Source organism: Arachis duranensis, chromosome 7 (assembly GCF_000817695.3).
Source record: "Arachis duranensis cultivar V14167 chromosome 7, aradu.V14167.gnm2.J7QH, whole genome shotgun sequence".
Lineage (NCBI taxonomy): Eukaryota > Viridiplantae > Streptophyta > Magnoliopsida > Fabales > Fabaceae > Arachis > Arachis duranensis.
In genome coordinates this window covers 17,304,458-17,319,280 of record NC_029778.3, presented here as the reverse complement: position 1 = coordinate 17,319,280, position 14,823 = coordinate 17,304,458, and the positions used below count along the sequence as shown (strand labels likewise).

At 31.3% G+C, this 14,823-nt stretch overlaps 2 protein-coding genes across 3 annotated transcripts; one reads left to right on the top strand and one right to left on the bottom strand.

The window, feature by feature from the left end:
* Window positions 1–6,024: 6,024 nt before the first annotated feature.
* LOC107472253 (uncharacterized) lies at window positions 6,025–13,155 on the top strand. 2 transcript variants are annotated; one of them, XM_052252116.1, is made up of 4 exons: window positions 6,025–6,286; window positions 6,370–6,426; window positions 6,672–6,825; window positions 12,886–13,155. In XM_052252116.1, the coding sequence occupies exons 1-4, from the start codon at window positions 6,155–6,157 to the stop codon at window positions 12,912–12,914; spliced, it is 372 nt and encodes a 123-aa protein (XP_052108076.1). In that variant the 5' UTR covers window positions 6,025–6,154; the 3' UTR covers window positions 12,915–13,155. The 2 variants fall into 2 exon arrangements, with proteins under 2 accessions (XP_052108076.1, XP_015947274.1); XM_016091788.3 differs by lacking the exon at window positions 12,886–13,155 and adding an exon at window positions 8,252–8,949.
* Window positions 10,273–12,808, bottom strand: LOC110277242 (pentatricopeptide repeat-containing protein At1g09900-like). Its single transcript, XM_052252025.1, has 2 exons — window positions 12,800–12,808; window positions 10,273–12,591 (listed from the first exon to the last, which is right to left on the bottom strand). The coding sequence occupies exons 1-2, from the start codon at window positions 12,806–12,808 to the stop codon at window positions 10,537–10,539; spliced, it is 2,064 nt and encodes a 687-aa protein (XP_052107985.1). The 3' UTR covers window positions 10,273–10,536.
* Window positions 13,156–14,823: the final 1,668 nt, after the last annotated feature.

Below are 14,823 nucleotides of genomic sequence, written 5' to 3'. Positions count from 1 at the left end.
AATTGATGTAAACTTTATTTGGAGTATAAAATGAGTGTTCATATTTTTCGTTTGCATTTTCTTTTGTGGGATGGATTGATGGAAAATTTAGTAATCTAGTTGTTGGGTATGAGATTACATGTGTTCTTTTTAGTTTCTGTTCTTTCTTCTCCTGTCCCTAGTTGTGTTCTCAATGTGGATTTCGTGACATAGGTGTTTGTTACTGATTTATGGACCGATCACACTCCTTGGCCATTCAATCAACTCCCAAGGAGCTATAGCTTTTTGGTGAAACATGGGCCGTTATGGAAGATGACCTACTACGGAACTGCCCCACGTGTTGTGCATGTTAATGTTGCAAGTGTGAGGAGTACATGAAGTTAGTCCCACATCAAAGAAAGCAAGGAAGAGTGAGGAGTTTATAAGACTAGAGACCCATTAACTTAACACCGTAAGGTTTTGAGTTGGATGTGGTGTCATCTCATCTTATGTTCTCTCACTTGATTCCTCTCTAAAGTCTCCCTGGTGGTCGAGAGCTCCTCACGGTTGGCCCAACAAATGGTATCAGTGCCAATGGTTTAATCGGTCTGGTTTTAAGGGGTATTCAAGGTGAAGCATCAAAGGTCTTCCCGGCAAAGGTGGTCCGGGCGGTGTGTCCCACGGTATTTTGCAGCGGTGTGATAGATGAATACTCGTGGTGGAGGAGCTAGAAAGAGGGGGAGTTGATGCTTGATGTGGAGGCTCACACTTGAGGGGGAGATTGTTAATGTTACAAGTATGAAGAGTGCATGAAGCTAGTCCCACATCAAAGAAAGCAAGGAATAGTGAGGAGTTTATAAAATTAGAGACCCATTAACTTAACACCTTAAGATTTTGAGTTGGATGTGGTGTCATCTCATCTTATGTTCTCTCGCTTGATTCCTCCACGAAGTCTCTCCGGTGGTCGAGAGCTCCTCACGGTTGGCCCAACAAGTGGTATCAGTGCCAATGGTTTAATCGGTCTGGTTTTAAGGGGTATTCAAGGTGAAGCATCGAAAGTCTTCCCGGCAAAGGTGGTCCGGGCGGCGTGTCCCGCGGTGTTTTGCGGTGGTGTTATGGATGAATACTCGTGGTGGAGGAGCTAGAAAGAGGGGGAGTTGATGCTTGATGTGGAGGCTCACACTTGAGGGGGAGATTATTAATGTTACAAGTGTGAGGAGTGCATGAAGTTAGTCCAACATCAAAGAAAGTAAGGAAGAGTGAGGAGTTTATAAGACTAGAGACCCATTAACTTAACACCGTAAGGTTTTGAGTTGGATGTGGTGTCATCTCATCTTATGTTCTCTCACTTGATTCCTCTCTAAAGTCTCCCTGGTGGTCGAGAGCTCCTCACGGTTGGCCCAACAAATGGTATCAGTGCCAATGGTTTAATCGGTCTGGTTTTAAGGGGTATTCAAGGTGAAGCATCAAAGGTCTTCCCGGCAAAGGTGGTCCGGGCGGTGTGTCCCACGGTATTTTGCAGCGGTGTGATAGATGAATACTCGTGGTGGAGGAGCTAGAAAGAGGGGGAGTTGATGCTTGATGTGGAGGCTCACACTTGAGGGGGAGATTGTTAATGTTACAAGTATGAAGAGTGGAAATTGAACCTATTTTCAAATATCCAAGTTCATCATCACAACAAAAATTGTTATTGCAAAATGCAAATAGTATTTGGTCAAGCGTTATTTTAGATTACTTTTGATACCTTGAAATAAGTACAAATTTTCAATTATCTTATGCATTCACTTTTTTATAGTGGAATTTATTTAACGTTAGTGTTTTCTTAACAATTAATACGTTTCCAGTAAAAAAAAAAACAATTAATACGTTCTTTCTTGTTTTATTAATTTAATATATATATGCTATATTTTTATATGAATATTAAAGTATTTAGTGTTTAAATAGTATTAATAAAAAACTGTACATAGTTTATATATTAGTTGTATACAAATTTTTATCATTGATCATAAAACTATGTCATTCAATCTAAAACTCATAAAAAATTGTAAAAATTACACATAATAACAACAATCAAGCAAAGTAAATTTTTTTATATAAAAAGATTTATTCCGATTATTTTATCATTTTTTGAGAGAATTATGTTCATTATTAATATATCACAATAATAAACATCAAATTATTATGGACTTATAATTTAAAAGTTTGTAGTATTTTTTTTTAAAATTATTTGTGCAATCTAGAGACCTAATTAAAATCTAAATGAAACTATAAGAACTTCAAAATAATTGATTACAATTTTTTTTTTGTTTGATTATTATTAGGAAATTATGACTAGACTGAAAAATGTTTTAAATAACTAGGATGAATACTATATTTAATATGGCTCTTTCAATAGTTTGGACTGCTCCATTGATAGCTACATTGGGCATGTTATTGAATATTCATGTCGCAATGGTAGCTGATATACATATATATGGTAGCAAGTACTTAGCAATTTACATCTGTGGATGCATTCAGGTTATATTTTTATCCCTTTTTTTTTTTGTATAACTTTCATTTTTCATTGATATTTGTTTATATTATTATTATACATTTCATTATTAATAATAAACATCCATTATTATCATATGGTTGTGTTGTAAATACAAGTCTTTGCAGGATTTACTCTAGCAAGTAGCAAACATTTCGGATAAGTTTTTAAGGAATGATGCAGAGTTAACCTCATGATGTTATAAGAATCAAGCTTACTAATTAATTGTGTATATTAAATCCGAGAATTCAATACAATTATGCGGGAGAAAATATGTGTCATTAGTGTAAAGAGTAGCAACAAGTGTATATCAGTATATGTATTATATAACCTACGACCGGGTGAAAAAAAAAGAGAGCATAACTATATATGTGCTCTGAATAAAATATATTTAATTCTTGGTAATTATTATATTATAGAAATAATTAATTAATCAAAATGCATTATGACAATTAGGTGTTGAAGATTTTCGATTCTCACCTTGGACACAGAAAAGAGTTGGAGGTGGAGGTTGTGGTTGTGATTGTGGTCTCACTGGCCTGTAGGCCTGTAACAGTGGTGAATTTCGGGTACCGTGGAGAAATTGGAGACAATGATGTTAGAAAGTGAAGCATGCGACCGAAAGCGTGAAATTTACATTATTGACATAAAAAAATATATATTTTTTTATTAAATAAATATGATATAATAAAATTATAAAATTGGATAATTATTTTGTTTAAAATAATTTTTTTAAAAATTTCTAAATGGATAATCATTTTATCTAAATTAAATTTTCAATTCAAAGATATAAAGTGGCCATTTGTGATATTTTATCTAAAATTAAGTTCTAATTATATTTAAAATATTAAACTAAATAAAACACTCAATCTAAATATAAAAAAATTACATAAAATATAAAAAAATTAATTAAAAGAGTGACTAATAATTTAATACACTGAATAAAAGTGAAAACACAAAAAAAACTAATAATTTTCTCCAAACACTCGCTAATTATGACCGATAATTAACTAAAATAATACATCTAAACTTGATGGTCAAACTACCTATTTATATTATTTTTGTGGAGAAATCAAGACTGTATTAGCCATGCAACTCTATTAGCCATGTAACTTTTAATTCTTGATTCTTGATTCTTGATTCTTCTATAATTATCCTTTCTTTATAACTTGTATATAAGTTGGATAATACAAATTGTATATTGTTGACCATATATCACAATATGACATGTGTGGCTAGATACTAACTACTTGATTTTATGATTATTTTAGAATCTTCTTTAACAATTCAAATTGGTTTTAACTTCCTCACCATCTTCACTTCAAAATTAATTTGATAATATCTTCAAAAGCTCTATCTAAAATAAAATATTAATACATAAATTTATTTAATAGAAACATCAAAATCAAGGCCTTACGAATAATCAACTAATCTGGTTAAAATCTAGAAAATATCTTCGGTATCTCTAATAATATTTGTCAAAATATTTAAGTGATTTTTTTTAGTTTAGAATAATCTCTCTTTCAATGACCCTGTTGGTATATCTACATCTTCCATCATAATATTTAAAACCAAATTTAGATTTTTTTTTTTTGTTATTGTTATTAGATCCAATATCTCTCCATTATCTCTACTAACCAAAATAATTGTAGAATCATAATGATCATTCCTATCTCTCCATTAATCTCATCAATATTTAGATTTTTATGACCATAAATGAACATTTTACGAAAATATTCGAATAAATGAGGTAATGAATAAAATATCATAGCTTGTTGTTTTTCAAAGAAAATCTTATCCGTATTATTCAACTCCGTCACTAAATATATGAACTTAGCAATATGTGATTTTACTAAAGTTTCTTATATTATACAAAACATATAAAGACGTTGTAAAACACCAAGACGATTGATTATCATCTTGGTCATGTGTAATAACTCTAATTGATCCATAGAACAACACTTATTTTTTCTAAAAAGACTTTCTGTAAAATATCACCTATAATGCTAAATGAATGGTGGAAAGAGTTTTGTAATTATTTTTTTTTATTTTGCATTATCTTTAACAATTTTAGATTTTTTCTTTGTCATCAAGTACTCCATTAACACCTTATTATGTAAGCATTATCGTCGTATGAACTTTATAAATTTTAAAATTGATGCGGCTATTGAATTATTGAATCTCAAACTCCATAAAAAATATTTTTAAACAAATTAGCCAGAACTCAACCTAGAGTTTTGATATCATTATTAGAAAATAAGACATGCGAGCGAAAATATAAAATTTATACTATGAGGAGTGTTAGGGGACTAACAAAATTTGTGATGTTTAATTATCAATTAGCCATCATCAATATTTTTAATGGTGTGAGATGATATTTAATAGTATAAGATTTCTCATTTTCTTTTTAATGATTAAGTGTTGGCCAAATTTTAATAAAAATGCTGCTTCTTAGACTTTCTCTTTATACTATTGACACAAAAAAATACCAATTTTTTTACTAAATAAATTTAATATAACAAAGTTATAAAACTTGGTAACCACTCTAACAGAGTGAAAAATATTTATTGAGATTTTAATGTTTAAGTTAGCAAGAGTTTTAGTAGTTTAAAATAAAATTAAATTAAAAAAATATCTGATAAAATATTTATAGAATTTTAGATAAAATTTAATCATTTTTAGAGAGTAACTTCAGAAGATTATAGGAGATTATTCTCTTATAATAAAATGCAAAATTATTCCCTATTTGAGGTGATTATTACTCAAATAACGATAATTGAAATGATAAAAAAAATTTTGATTTACTCTCTAAATCAAGTCGAATATAAATTATAAAAACTTGTATATTTGTGTGACCTGCATAGATAAAATTATGTGAATTAAATTGTTAAGTTGTATTACTCTTTCCATGTATGAATTGTTATTGTCTTAGATTAGACTATATTTTAATCCATGTATAAAAAGAATTAACATTTATTTCCCTTTCTTATTGTATCACTCTCTTATTTTCTGTTTGTTGTTTTTTATTTAAATATATTTTTTATTTATTTAGATTTTAGTTAATGTTTGTCTTCTCTTGTATTATTTGTTGGATTAAAATATTTACTAGGCCAAGAGAAAAGGAATAATACAAACAAGGGAATAACTAAACATATTTAAACAACATAAATAAAAACTAAAGCAAAACACATTTTGTTTGCACAGTTCCTTTTCTCTCAACAAAATTTGTTAATTTTTATAAGAAACTAAGATTAATAATCTTATTTAATCTTCTCATAATTAAGATAGAAACCCTAACTTAATTTCTGTCAAATATTTCAAAAAATAATTTAGTAGCAATAGTGAATGAGAGTTTATTTTGTAAAATAAAAAGCAAATATTTAATTAGTTTTAAGTTAACATAATGAGATTGATATATAATAAAAATTAAAAATTTAATAGTAATTTTTTTATCTTATTATTTTATTATATTTTCAAATTTAAAGTATACCTCTTCCCAGAATTAGTATAATGGAAATAATAATAAGAATTAGTACTTATGATTAGGAGTAAGGAGTAGCCTTCAGTAATTGAAGATTGAAGTTTGGGTTGGAAGCCCTAATCAATCATCGAGAAAGGTCCTCCATTCTCTTCTTTACTAAAACCACTGAATCAGTGAATCATCGAATGGATAAAGGAAAGGGAGTCATGGGATCCAACGCTCGAAGATGGGCCGTTGACTTCTCCGACAATTCAACCTCTCCTTCCTCTCGCGACGTTCCTGATCCTCCCGCTTTCTCTCGTGCTTCCATTGATCAGGTACTCTTTTTTTGTTGACATTAATTTTAAAAATTAAGAACGCAATTTTCTGAAAAAAAAAAAAAAAGAGTTAAATTTCGTAGGACGATTCAACCCTCAGTCGCCAGAAGAAGGATGCTGAATCAAACTGGAAAGCACAGGTTCGCCTCTTTTTAACATTTTAGTTTTCAATTTTGGGTAATAATCTGGTTGCTAAGAACTTATTTACTTTAACTGTTGCTTATACTATGCTATTGGATCTGGATCAACATTCACTTTGAAATAGTATTGCATATTCTAACTGTGGAAGTAGTTTACGATTGAATTACTGTTTAAGAATTTGATAGTGCGTGGAAGTTATAGATCCTTTTTAAAAGAAAGTTTTACATTTTGGGGAACATGACAGAAAGCTTGGGAAGTAGCACAAGCCCCTTTCAAGAACTTGCTAATGATGGGGTTTATGATGTGGTTGGCTGGAAGTACAGTGCACCTGTTCAGCATTGCTATCACCTTCTCAGCTCTTTGGCAGCCTATCAGCGCCTTGCAAAGCGTTGGCAAGAGTAAGATTCAGATCCTTGAATTGAATCCTGTATGATGTAAAGCATGTGTTAGTTTAGTGCATGCTTTTAGCTGTGACTCTGGTTGCAGTTGCACCGTGATGCCAAAAATTGCGGGAAAAACCGCTGCAACGCAGATGTGGAGAGTATTGCTACAGTAATGTTGCACCTGCAATTGTGGTCGTCAGCTGCAATTTAAAACCATGGTTGTACGTGATGCCTATCTAACTACAATAACAGAAAACTTTTGTAACTACTGACTCTGATTAGAGCATTGTATTAGAATTCCATTATGTCTATTATTCCCCTCCTTCTCTTATGTGGATTGATAATTTGCTCCAGCCATGATAGGGTATATCAGTATCATTTTTATAATGCATTGTTCTGTTTGTGTACTGTATCCTTTTGTTTCACTTTCCTAATTCTTATGCATGTTGCTAATTATTAGCAGTAAGCCAGTAAATGTGCATATTGTTTTCGCTTAAAGGATTATCTATTCATCATATCATTTGATGATGGAAATGTTTGCAAGGAATAAATTTAACCAACTGAAGGCCATAGTAATTTATATCTGAAACTAGTAGACTGAGTTGTAGTTGGAAATGCGTTTGCTGAATATTTGACCCTATAGATCCTGTTCCCTATCTCTGGTGATTTGATATTTTGTTGTTTTATTTTCCCTTTTCTGGTCTTTCCTCAAACTTAACCAGTCATGGCCTAATGTAAAAGCCTTTATTAGAAGTCATTTTCTTCTGGAATTGATGATAATTCTCTTTTTTTTTTTTTTTCTTCTCATTACATTTCCATAATATTTTCTATTTTGGTCTAGGTTATGTGTTGAGCCATCTTAAAACGATAGCCTAAAAAGATAGGCATGCTATCTTTTCTCTGTTCAAGGTTTAATTATAGAAACTGATTCATTTCCTTGGACCCATTCTATTGTGTTTGTTAGAGTGCTGGTAATGAATTTTGTTAAATTATAAATTTGCTAGTTCCTTCATTCTTCTCCTCTCTTCTCTTCTCACATGCTTCTTGATTCTACAAATTAAGTCAGTTTTCCTTTTATAGGCTGAAACTGTTATCAGGATTAACTAAGTTATGCTTCCAAGTCTTTCTGTGGTGTCGATATTAGCATCATCAATATACAAAAACTGTAGATTGGATTTAAAAAAACAAAAGATGAAACGAAACAGATTCTATGAGGTTCTACATGCTCTTTTAAGTTCACTTTGTAAAACTGGATATTGATATTTTTTCAATTTAAAATGTGATTATTGATGTTGAAAATAGATCTATGATGATTGATACTCTCCTGATTCCAATCTTTTGTGATTTAGTTGCACCATGTTCATCGTTGTGATGCTATTCTATGTATTCAGTATTCTTTGTTCTGTGTGCCTATTATAACCTTGCTTCTGCTTATCTACAGGAAGTGGAATATTCAGGTGGGGGTCTTAATTTGAGTTGATGAGAAATCTCTTGTTCATCCTAGTGTGTTTTTGATGAAATTTAAATAGAGAAGGATGAGGCTTGCTTTGTTATTTACGATAAACGTAACATACTCTTGGAGTCACCTGGATTGGCCAAGGTTTGTAGGAGGCTATAGTAATCTGAATAATTAAGAAAAAAATGTTTCTCTTTTATCTTGTTTTTGGATAAACTTCTATTTTTGCCTAGGATTCCAATATTTGCATGTCAATTTTCTCTCATTTTCATTTTAATTTAGATATTATGAAGCATTGTAGTAATTGACTTGGTTTATAAGCTTGAGTACATTCATGGATATGGATACTCAGATGCTAAAAATCTCATATGACCTTGCGGGTTGTGATGCTTAGGTTAAAAAAAATTAAAACATGACAAGCTCGTGAGATTTTCCCGTGAGGTTGCATTTCTTTTGATTTATATTTCATCACGGCAGCATATATGATGTATCACAATCTTAGCATAGCTATAAATAAGACTGTTGTCTTGTATACTGAATGCTATAGAAGAGCTGATATTATTATAATATCTCCTCTCTTGTTTACATAAGCTTGAGGAGACAATCACCTAGTATCGGATCCAAAGTGCTTATGTCATTTGTTTATATATTTAAACTAACGAAAATTACTATCAAGTTGTCAATATTGCATCTGAATATTATTAGTTTATTACTTTTATTCCATTTGCTGATTTGCATATATGTAGTTCGTTAAATTTGATATTGATTATTATTATGATTAGAAGTATATATTGATGAGAGATATTTTTTAATAAAATAATGATCGGCTTAAAGTCAAATTGGGTAAGCTAATAAGAAAAACAAAATATCATCAAGATTCAAAAATCTCATCTCTTGTCCAAAAACATAACATGTCTCATCAAAACCCCTAAAGAAAATGCCTATTGAAAAAAAAAATGTATTCTAGATAGAAAAGAGAATACATGAGCTCATATTGATTAAAGAGTTAATAATCAAATTAGTTTTTGAAGTATAAGATATTTTTTAATTTCGTCTTTAAAATTTTTTAATCAAATTAGTTTTTCAAAAATTACGAAATAATCATATTTGTCCTTGAGTGACTTCATTAATAATTTTTGTCTAATAATTAATGACGTAGAATATTAAATGATAATATACATAATACCTAACATGTTCAATTGGATACTGACCAAATCTGTTTATGAAAACTATCAATTTAGTTGTTGGGTCATTGCGAATATAGTTTATATAATTAGAAAAAAGATACTAAATAAATTTTCATAAATATATCTAATCATCAAATATAATTAATTCATAATCTTTAAAAAACCAATTTAATTGCAAAATATTTTAGGGACAAATTTAAAAAATATCTCATCTTTCAGAAATTAATTTGACTATTAACTCATTCATTAAATGAATAGAAAACGTATCTCATGATAACCATCAACCTAATAGCATGTACTTCTCATGTGTGAATTACTGTCTTATTTCATATCACCCCTATGAGGAAAAGCAGTGTATCATACTTGTATATTAACCACAAAGACAAGTAGATCCCATAGTCATATCAAGTCATGAGGAGGTCTTGGATGCAATCAAAGGCTCTTGGCCAACAAAAACAAGTGCTATATATCTTAATATACTGATATCTCAATTTTATTTCTTCTTCACATCAAATCACACTCTTATTCTAGACCTGCTACTCTTTTCCTTAAACTTCAATCCATTCATGATTAAATCTGTTTGTTTTATTTTAATCCCATCCCTTTTTACAACGTCATTGAGGTTTGAATACAACACATCTCATCTTATGACTTAGAATAGTCAATGTGCTAAGTTCTCTTCCAAATGATTGGGAAGACTATGTTTGGAAAGAAGCATGTGATTGTCAACCAGAAACACAATGTTAGAATTATTTTCATGCACAACTTGTAAGATAAAAATATATCATGTAAACAATATTTAGAAGAAGATGCATACTCTACTCTTAAATTCTTTTTTTCTTGTTATCAAACTGAAAATATAAGCACAACACTAGCATGAAAATAATATGCCTATCATCATCACCACCAAAAAGAAATACATGTGCCAAACATAAAAAAGACAATTATCTAAACCATATTTAAGATTACATAAATAAATTTTGCTTTCTCAAAAATCAGAATCATTTTCCATAGAACAAAGAATGGCTTTACCACAACATAGCACCATGGGCACAACCTTTAAGTTTGGAGTAGTAGCTAACATCACAAATTCATCTCATTTTGTTGTATTCCACGCTCGACAAGTTGCAACATAAGGTTATCAGCCTCAACCAACTTTCCATCCGACATTAGTTTCTTGCTCACTTTCTGACACAACTTCAAATCAGGAATCAAATTACGACTGAACATTCTAGAAGCCACTCGATTTGCTGATAGAGGAAGCCCTTTAGTCAGATAGCTTTCAATGAGAACATGGCATGTATTAGCATCAAGGTTTGATGCTGTTCTCAAAACCTTTCCCAGAAGTTTCTCAGCCTCCTCGGGTTTCCCAAAAGCACAAAGCTTTTCAATTACTTGATTGTATAATGTTCTTAATGGCTTCCTAACAAGCATTTTTTCCAATAGTTTCAACATATCATCCACTTGCTCCCATTTACAATAATGGTGAATGACTGTCCTATATGTTACCGGAGTAGGATCCAAACCTTTGCACAGCATCTTCGTTATTAACTCAGCAGCCTCGTCCAATCTACCTATCCTCCCCAATGCATCAAACAATATTGTAAATGTGACAACATCAGGATGTTTGTTGATTAAGTACATGTCTTCTAGCACTGATAGAGCAGCTTCCAAGTCACCAATCTGACAAAAACCGTGAATTACAGTAGTAAAGTTTACGACATTGATGGCACAACCCTTATTCAGGCATTCATCTAAAAATCTTTTAGCTTTAACTACTTCCTGATTTTGACACAGAGACTGTATTAGCAGGTTAATTTCAACTGGAGTTGGAAAAAATCCCTTTCCAACCATTTTCCTAACCAAATCACAAGCTGCGGACAAGTTTCCTTCCCTACGAAAACCATGCATCACAACACTGTGACTTATGGCATTTGGCATCCACCAATGCTCCTCACTTACATTCAGCATCTCTCTTGCCTCTAACGATTTCCCATTGTGGCACAGGCCATTTAACAAAGCTGTGTATGAAACGGTATTTGGCTTGCACCCATGTTTGTACATCTGCTGCAGCATCTTTTTCGCTTCATCTATCTTTCCCATGCGACAAAATCCATCAATAATAGCAGTATATGTCACAACATCAGGAATACAACCCTTCGAGTACATCTCGTTCACTAAACTCTTTGTCTCGTCTATTTTGCCTTTCTTACTAAAGGAGTTAACTACTGCACTATACCCAACCTTATCAATGTGGAAGCCCTTGTCTTCTGCTTCTCTTAAGTAAGCCAAAGCATCATCTGCATGTCCATGCTTGGATAGCGTGTGAATAAGTGTATCATATGTAACCTGATCTGGAATTAATTCACTATTCACCACCATTTTCTCCATCAACAGCTTCACTTCTTCAATTTTTTTCTCCTTGCAGAGGAAAACCATCACAGTATAATAACTAACCTTGTCAGGGGGACATCCCTTGGATGCCATTTCCACAATAAGCTCCAATGCATCTTCAACCCGATTCAGATCACAGTAACCCTTGATCAAGCAATTATAAGTGACAACATTAGGTTTGATTCCAACCAGCTCCATTCGATTCAAGATTCTCAGTGCCTTCTCCAATTTGCTGCCCTTAACTAAAACATAGATAGCAATGTTACATATAGATAAATTAAGTTCAATTCCAGCTTTCTGCATCACGGTCAAAACTTGCATGGCATGCCTCAACATGCCTGCTCGACTATAAGACACCATCACATAGCCAAAAGCTTTAGAGGAACATTTGATTCCACGACGCAACATAAGCTTAAGAATCCGCTTAGCACCCTGGCACAATTTAGTCTTGCTAAGCACATCTAACAATGTATAGTAGACAATAGCATCGTGTTTGTAGCGCCACTGCCGATCAGCCCAATAGAAGAAATTCAAAGCAATTCGTTCATCTTCTTGAGAGCGTAAGACAGCACAAACATGTGGGGGCTTCAATTTTCTCAACAAGTACCTCAAATATCCTTCAAGTGTAGGGTTCCAAGCTGACCTATATGTAATCAACCTACAAACTTCCTTAACCAAAGGATGCCTGATTTCATGTTCATCAATTTCAACCCTTTTATAGGCTGAAACTGTTATCAGGATTAACTAAGTTATGCTTCCAAGTCTTTCTGTGGTGTCGATATTAGCATCATCAATATACAAAAACTGTAGATTGGATTTAAAAAAACAAAAGATGAAACGAAACAGATTCTATGAGGTTCTACATGCTCTTTTAAGTTCACTTTGTAAAACTGGATATTGATATTTTTTCAATTTAAAATGTGATTATTGATGTTATGTGATTTAGTTGCACCATGTTCATCGTTGTGATGCTATTCTATGTATTCAGTATTCTTTGTTCTGTGTGCCTATTATAACCTTGCTTCTGCTTATCTACAGGAAGTGGAATATTCAGGTGGGGGTCTTAATTTGAGTTGATGAGAAATCTCTTGTTCATCCTAGTGTGTTTTTGATGAAATTTAAATAGAGAAGGATGAGGCTTGCTTTGTTATTTACGATAAACGTAACATACTCTTGGAGTCACCTGGATTGGCCAAGGTTTGTAGGAGGCTATAGTAATCTGAATAATTAAGAAAAAAATGTTTCTCTTTTATCTTGTTTTTGGATAAACTTCTATTTTTGCCTAGGATTCCAATATTTGCATGTCAATTTTCTCTCATTTTCATTTTAATTTAGATATTATGAAGCATTGTAGTAATTGACTTGGTTTATAAGCTTGAGTACATTCATGGATATGGATACTCAGATGCTAAAAATCTCATATGACCTTGCGGGTTGTGATGCTTAGGTTAAAAAAAATTAAAACATGACAAGCTCGTGAGATTTTCCCGTGAGGTTGCATTTCTTTTGATTTATATTTCATCACGGCAGCATATATGATGTATCACAATCTTAGCATAGCTATAAATAAGACTGTTGTCTTGTATACTGAATGCTATAGAAGAGCTGATATTATTATAATATCTCCTCTCTTGTTTACATAAGCTTGAGGAGACAATCACCTAGTATCGGATCCAAAGTGCTTATGTCATTTGTTTATATATTTAAACTAACGAAAATTACTATCAAGTTGTCAATATTGCATCTGAATATTATTAGTTTATTACTTTTATTCCATTTGCTGATTTGCATATATGTAGTTCGTTAAATTTGATATTGATTATTATTATGATTAGAAGTATATATTGATGAGAGATATTTTTTAATAAAATAATGATCGGCTTAAAGTCAAATTGGGTAAGCTAATAAGAAAAACAAAATATCATCAAGATTCAAAAATCTCATCTCTTGTCCAAAAACATAACATGTCTCATCAAAACCCCTAAAGAAAATGCCTATTGAAAAAAAAAATGTATTCTAGATAGAAAAGAGAATACATGAGCTCATATTGATTAAAGAGTTAATAATCAAATTAGTTTTTGAAGTATAAGATATTTTTTAATTTCGTCTTTAAAATTTTTTAATCAAATTAGTTTTTCAAAAATTACGAAATAATCATATTTGTCCTTGAGTGACTTCATTAATAATTTTTGTCTAATAATTAATGACGTAGAATATTAAATGATAATATACATAATACCTAACATGTTCAATTGGATACTGACCAAATCTGTTTATGAAAACTATCAATTTAGTTGTTGGGTCATTGCGAATATAGTTTATATAATTAGAAAAAAGATACTAAATAAATTTTCATAAATATATCTAATCATCAAATATAATTAATTCATAATCTTTAAAAAACCAATTTAATTGCAAAATATTTTAGGGACAAATTTAAAAAATATCTCATCTTTCAGAAATTAATTTGACTATTAACTCATTCATTAAATGAATAGAAAACGTATCTCATGATAACCATCAACCTAATAGCATGTACTTCTCATGTGTGAATTACTGTCTTATTTCATATCACCCCTATGAGGAAAAGCAGTGTATCATACTTGTATATTAACCACAAAGACAAGTAGATCCCATAGTCATATCAAGTCATGAGGAGGTCTTGGATGCAATCAAAGGCTCTTGGCCAACAAAAACAAGTGCTATATATCTTAATATACTGATATCTCAATTTTATTTCTTCTTCACATCAAATCACACTCTTATTCTAGACCTGCTACTCTTTTCCTTAAACTTCAATCCATTCATGATTAAATCTGTTTGTTTTATTTTAATCCCATCCCTTTTTACAACGTCATTGAGGTTTGAATACAACACATCTCATCTTATGACTTAGAATAGTCAATGTGCTAAGTTCTCTTCCAAATGATTGGGAAGACTATGTTTGGAAAGAAGCATGTGATTGTCAACCAGAAA